The sequence below is a fragment of the Chiloscyllium plagiosum genome, chromosome 5, assembly GCF_004010195.1.
Source record: "Chiloscyllium plagiosum isolate BGI_BamShark_2017 chromosome 5, ASM401019v2, whole genome shotgun sequence".
Lineage (NCBI taxonomy): Eukaryota > Metazoa > Chordata > Chondrichthyes > Orectolobiformes > Hemiscylliidae > Chiloscyllium > Chiloscyllium plagiosum.
Window position 1 is genome coordinate 57,242,188 of NC_057714.1, and position 7,313 is coordinate 57,249,500.

General features: G+C 37.4%; 1 protein-coding gene across 1 annotated transcript in view; it reads left to right on the plus strand.

Annotated features, from left to right (window-relative positions):
* LOC122549916 (MHC class II regulatory factor RFX1-like) overlaps positions 1-7,313 on the plus strand; it is a 45,683-nt gene that overhangs the window by 28,304 nt on the left and 10,066 nt on the right. The window contains exon 2 of the mRNA XM_043690139.1: positions 4,204-4,283. Coding sequence (XP_043546074.1) covers positions 4,204-4,283 — 80 coding nt within the window. The remainder of the gene's footprint in view (positions 1-4,203; positions 4,284-7,313) is intronic.

The following is a 7,313-nucleotide window of genomic DNA, read 5'->3' on the forward strand; positions in this document are numbered from 1 at the left end:
CTGTGACTATCGATGATACAAATATCTCAGGAAGAAGCCCAGCAATCACTTCTCTAGCTTCCCACAGAGTTCTCGGGTACATCTGATCAGGTCCTGGGGATTTATCCACTTTTGCCCGTTTCAAGATATCCAGCACTTACTCCTCTGTAATATGGACATTTTGTAAGATGTCACCATCTATTTCCCGACAGTCTATATCTTCCATATCCTTTTCCACAGTAAATACTGATGCAAAATACTCGTTTAGTATCTCTCCCATTTTGTGCAGCTCCACACAAAGGCTGCCTTGCTGATCTTTGAGGGGCCCTATTCTCCCCTAGTTATCCTTTTGTCCTTAATGTATTTGTAAAAACTCTTTGGATTCTCCTTAACTATATTTGCCAAAGCTACCTCATATCCCCTTTTTGCCCTCCTGAGTTCCCTCTTAAGTATACTCCTTCTGCCTTTATACTCTTCTAAGGATTCACTGGATCTGTCCTGTCTATAATTTACATATGCTTCCTTTTTTTTTAACCAAACCCTCAATTTCTTTAGTCATCCAGCACTCCCTATACCTACCAGCCTTCCCTTTCACCCTAAAAAGAAATATACTTCTCTGGATTCTCATTATCTCATTCCTGAAGGCTTCCCATTTTCCAGCCGTCCCTTTACCTGTGAACATCTGCCTCCCCAAACAGATTTTGAAAATTCTTGCCTAATACCATCAAAATTGGCCTTTCTCCAATTTAGAACGTCAACTTTTAGATCTGGTCTATCCTTTTCCATCACTATTTTAAATCTAATAGAATTATGGTCGCTGGCCCCAAAGTGCTCTCCCACTGACACCTCAGTCACCTGCTATGTCTTATTTCCCAAGAGTAGGTCAAGTTTTGCACCTTCTCTAGTAGCTACATCCACATAGAATCAGAAAATTGTCATGTACACACTTTAAAAAAAATTCCTCTCCATCTAACCCCTTAACACTATGGCAAGTCCCAATCTATGTTCAGAAAGTTAAAATCCCCTACCATAACGACCCTATTATTCTTACAGGTAGCTGTTAGCATGATTTCCTGACAACAGTTGTTATAGCCAAACATTTGTTGTCAGAAAATTATTCAAGTCTGTTATTAAGTATGGAATTTTTGAATATCTTAAATTTTCAACTGATCAGAAACAACCAGCAAGAGTTTATAAAATAAAATTCTTAGAGAAACTCAGCCAGTCTGTCACATCTAAAGAGAGACTGAGTTAATGTTTTGAATCAATACAGCTCAATATTAACTCAGTTTCTCCTTCTATAGATGCAGCCAGATCTGCTGAGTTTCTCCAGCACTTGGGTTTTAATTCAAAGCAGCACAGTGCTTACCTTTTCCGAATTCATCAAATAAAAGAAATACCATGCCTGACAAACTTGTTCCTTTCTAAAACAAAAGCCTATGGATTATATTTATATGGACCAACAGAAGGCATGTTCTTGTACAATAGAATAGATTTAATGTTAAGGCAAGAGTTTCTCTGATACTGAACCAACTCTAGCTATGACAATAATCACGTGCTTTTGCTTCCCTTGTCCTTTGCTTGGAAACTAAATGAAACTGTAATATTGTACAGAGGTCAGTTAACTCAACAGCCAAATAATCCTTAGGAATTGATGATTAAATCCAACCCCCACTTTAACATGTGATTGCTGCTGTAGGGCTGTTTAAATAAACATTGGAGAGAAACTAAGCAGCATCCGGGGAGGTGGGGGAAGTTGGTAGGGTGAATGTTAGCAGTGATCTCTGTATCTCAGGATAGGGTCCTGCCCAAGTACTGCAGGAAACATGCGCAGGATGTACCAGAAAGCAGGTAATTTGGTCAAGAACTAATTAGACAGATATTGAAATGTTTGTTACTGTCTGCAGAGAGGAGGCAAATTTAATTCATTGAATAATTTGCCTTTCATTTTTCAGCTCACTCTGAGTTGGTTGGGTGTTTGTTTTCTTCTGTCCAGTTAACATGCCTGTTTTTGTTGCTACCTCTAATTCCAGGTTTCTTACTAATTCTACAGTGACGTTAGATCCTAAACATTTAAAAGGTACAAGCTACACACTCACATGCAGAGATGAAATTAATGTTTTGAATCAATACAACACACTTATTTTAAATAAAAAGAGAAAATGTTTTATGTACTCTGGCAACATCTGTGGAATGAGAAACTGAGTTAACATTTCAAGACAAATTACTTTCTTTCCCCCAGACCTAATTGTTCCCAAGGCTTGAGCATTTTCACAAACAAAACAGAAATTGATGAAAAAAAAACTCAGCAGGTCTGACAACATCTGTGCAGAGAAAGCAGGGTACTGAAGAAGGGTCACTGAACCTGAAATATTAACTCAGCTTTCTATACACAGATGCTGCCAGACCTGCTGAGATTATTTCTGTTCTTGTTTCTGATTCCCAGCATCTGCAGTTTTTTTTTTGTTAAACTTTTTCAGCTGGATCAATCTTAACTTTTTGTGTGTTTCTGCTGCTTTTAAATTATCCAAGGGTTCAGAACAGTAAGGAAAATCCCAGTTTTAATGTAAAGAACAAACTGAAGAGTGTCACCTTACATTTACCTATTGATGTGTAATTATCACAGATTTTGTACCCAAGCAATGCTTTCAATTAAAGCTGCTAATCAGAGTTGTTGTCTTTACTTAAATTACAAACTGTAACCCGATGCCACTTTGAGTCAGTTGGAAGTTCTTAAAGGTACAAAAGGTAATGGAACATTAAAAAGTTGTTAATTAATTGCATATATTTGTTCTTGCATTAATTGTGCTTCTTTAAGAAGCAATGGTATCTGCCTGCAATAAGCTTAGCACTTTAAAATGCTATAATTAAGTTGGCATTACTGAAATAGATAATACTTAGACTTAGTTTTAAAAAGACAATTATATAAATATTTGGAGCACCAAGGACTGTGGATCCAGCACAAACAGGTGCTGGTATGAGAGTAAATAGCTGAAAATGTGTTGCTGGAAAAGCGCAGCAGGTCAAGCAGCGTCCAAGGAGCAGGAGAATTGACGTTTCGGGCATGAGCCCTTCTTCAGGAATGAGAGTAAATATCAAACCAAAATCAGGGTTTGCTGTGCCTAATGTAGGAAGCATTCAATGTGAAAAGTGTTTTAGTTACAATCCATCTTACAAAATTCCTTCAATTATTTCTGACGAGCTCTAAAGTGTGACCTGAGGTCCCAATGTTGGACTGGGGTGGACAAAGTTAAAAATCACACAACGCTAGGTTATCATCCAACAGGCTTGTATGGAAGCACTGGCTTTCAAAGTGCTGCTTCATCAGGTGTTTGTGCTCTAAATTAGCTCTAAAGTAGGAATATCGCCTTAATAGTATAGCATAACCGTACAGAAGCTCTAACAAAATGTACTGTGGAACAAGGATTGCTTTTACGAAAGAGCATTATCCTGTATTTAACTGTGTTGTGTCTTCCTGATTTATGAGGGCTCCTTTCTGGCAATAACAAAGCACAAAAAATTAAAATAGTTGTATTTCTCAATTGTGCAAAATTAGAGAACAATGCAAAATTATGAGTCACATGATTTCTTTGGTTAATGCTCTTTGTTTAAAAAAAGTGTTCCTGTAAGTGATTTTTGACATCTCTTTGTGACTTGAATGTAAACAATATGAATAACTTTGACTCTAAAATAACTAATCACTGTGTACATTCTGTTAGGTATTGGACATAGCATCTTGTTCTGTGTATTTCTCCAGAATGTATTGAGGTAATAGTCAAGTTCAGCCAATTACTTGGAAAGAATTCTTATGTCATGATGCAACACTTTATTGATCTTGGCTTCTCTATGCAGTGCCAACAAAGGTCAGCTATTAATTTCTAACAATGAAGACTTGCAACAGCTTCTAAATTCCACCGTTTCTGCACTGAAACAGGTCACTGGCAAACTTGAGTTTTAATTATTTTCACTTATGTAGTCTTTCCTTGCATTATCAGTAACTTGTCCCTAATTGTCACTTTTTTTTGTTCTGAGACTGGCAATACTATTGGAATTGTGGGTTCAATCTTCAATCTGCCACTTTGTGATAGTTATGGGATACCTCTTACACAATGAGTACACACCTGTTATAATTATTATTATTATGAGTAGTAACTCATGTATCTTTAAATGGGATGTTATGCATATATATTCAGTTTAATGTTTCCAATTTATCTTATTACTTAGATGTGAGAACAACAGCAGATGCTTTTGGAAGCATTCCGCAACCACCCCCATATGGTTTGCACCCACCACCTTACTCTGCGGTATGCATCAAAAATCTATTTCTACTGTATCAATCTTATTATAATACTTTGAAGCAATAGAAAGGAAATCCAGCTTATTTTTTTCCTTTGCAGAACCATTGATAGCAACTAAAACATTAAAAATGTGCTTTCATAAAAATAAGGATGCAACTTTTCAGATTCCACTAATTCTGTTAATTAATTCAGGATGGAACTCTCTTGGGGATTCCCATTCAATTTCAATCTAATATTTAAGATGTATAATTATGCAGTAAATTATTTTATATTCTCTCATTTGTACGTAGGTGAGCTTCCAGAATTTATTTTTTAGGTGAAATCATGTAAGGGTAGTGAAATAATCTCCAGTGTGTTCCATGCATTCTTCTAATCCTAGCTGCATGAGTAAAGGCATAGCTGTAACTGTAACCATTCCAACGACATTGATAAATAACTTGGCAAAGTAAAGACTCACCTGATTAACATGGTTAAAAATCACACAACACCAGGTTATAGTCCAACAGGTTTAATTGGAAGCACACTAGCTTTCGGAGCGACGCTCCTTCAGGTAATTGTGGAGGGCTCGATCGTAACACAGAATTTATAGCAAAAATTTGCAGTGTGATGTAACTGAAATTATACATTGAAGAATTGATTGTCTGTTAAGCCTTTCATCTGTTAGAATACAGTGATAGTTTCACTTCTTTCATGTGTAAATCACAAAACCCTTTTTTTTAAAAGTTGCATTCTCGTTTCTTTCTTGTATCTGTTGGTTGAATCTCCCTCCTTTCTGCCTTACTTTCTATTCATCCATTAGATAAGGGTGTCACTGTCTAGGCCATTATTTATTACTCATCCTTAGTTGCCCAGAGAACAGTTAAGAGTCAACCGCATTACTGCAGTCGCATGTAGTCCAGATCAGATAAGGACGGCAGTTTCTTTCATTAGTGAGCCAGTGCGATTTTGTTTTTTTTAATAAATTTTATTTTTGTTTCCTCCCTTTTTTTTCCCCCCCCAATAATCAGCAATAGTGTCATGGCCATCGCCGAACCTATTTCCAGATTTTTATTGAAATTCAAACTCTACCATCTATTATGGTGGGATTCCAACCCAGAGCCCCAAGGCATTACCAGGTTCTCTTGGATTAATACTGGAAATGTGTTGCTGGAAAAGCGCAGCAGGTCAGGCAGCATCCAGGGAACAGGAGAATCGACGTTTTGGGCATAAGCCCTTCTTCAGGAAGGGCTCTTGGATTAATAGTCCAGTGGTACTACCACTAGGCCACTGCCTTCACCTTCCCCCTCCTTAAGTAGAGCTCCTGGAGGCAAGAAAGCTAAGAGATCAGCAATAGATATTTTACCCATAAACAAATTATATTCCTATATAAAATGTATATACCTATATAATTGACATATTGAATCATTAGGTGGTTGTTTGTGACCAGAGCAGATTTTTCGGTGTTGTAGACCTCATTGACTCTGAAGCATAAATGCTTCCAGTTCCTCTTTTGTTGCTGCTTTGATATGGTCCTTAAATATCTCTCTGACCTTATTTTTTTTCATTTTCCCTTGTTTTATTTGTTTCATCGCATTTTATGTCAGACTCTTGATCCCATCCATTGATGCTACTGTTATACATAAATCCCTGATTTCCCCTGTTTTATATCCAATCCTGATCCTACTATCTGAATCCTACTCTGCTCCTGTTAAGACCATAAGAAATAGGAACGAGATTACACGATTTGGCCTCCTTGAGCCTGCTTCACCATTCAGTTGGATCACGCTAATCCAACTACCTCATGTCTACTTTCCTGCCTTTTCCCTGTAACTTGATTCCCCTACTGTCAAGAATTTATCTATCTCAGCCTTAAATGCACACAAAGAATTCCAAAGACACTCCACCTTCTGAGAGAAGAAGTTGTTCCTCATCTCAGTCTTATTTTTATGTTCCTTTATCCTGGACTATGCCCTCTGGTACTCGACTCTCCCATGTGGGGAAACGTTCTCTCAGCATTTACCCTGTCAAGCCCATTAAGAATCTGTGATGTTGTGATGAGATCACCTCTCATTCTTGTAACCTGCAGTGAGTAGAATCCCAATCTGTTTAATCTTTGCTCATAAAACAAGCCCCCCATACCAAGAATCATTCTAGTGAAAATTCTCTAAACTGCATCCAATGAAATGATATATTTCCTTAAATAAGGGAACCAAAACTGTTCACAGTATTCCACGTGTTCTTACCAGCACCTTGTACAGTTGCAGTGAGACTTCCCTATTCTTAAACTCCAATCCCTTTGAAATGAGAGCCAACATGCCATTAGTTTTCCTGATTACACATTGCACTTGTGTGCTAGCTTTGAGTTTTATGCACAAATATCTCCAAATCCCTCTTTGTCAATCTGCTTTCTGCAGTTAGTCTCTTTAAACAATATTCTGTTCTTTGTTCTCCCTTCCAAAATGAACAATTTCACATTTTACCACATTTGCCAATGTTTTTCTCCCTTAATTAATCTATCATTATATCTTTTTAAACTGCTGGTAACCCTCTCACAACCCGTTTTTCCACCTTTTTTTGTCATCTGCAAATGTGGCTACAGAACATTCACTTCCAAGTCATTAGTGCATATTGCACACCATAGTGGTCCCAGCATTGAGCCTTGTGGAAACCCCACTGGTCACAGATTCCAACCCGAAAAAGAACCCCTTTTCCCAATTGCTGCTTACTTCCCATTAGCCTAATCTATAATGATGTCAATATAATACCGTCAACACCATGGACTCTTATTCTATGACCTGACATTTTATGAGGTACCTTGTCAATGCCTTCTGGAGGTCAAAATACAACACATCTACTGGATCCACTCTATTGAGACTTCCTCAAAAAGCTCTAATAAATTAGTCAGACATGATTTCCCTTCCATGAAGCCCATGCTAACTTGTTTGATTAGATTATGATTTTCCAACTGTTCTGCCATGCCTTACTTAATAACTGTTTCCCATAAATTTCCAACAATGAATGTTAGGCTACTTGGCCGATAGTTACTTGTTTTTTTTT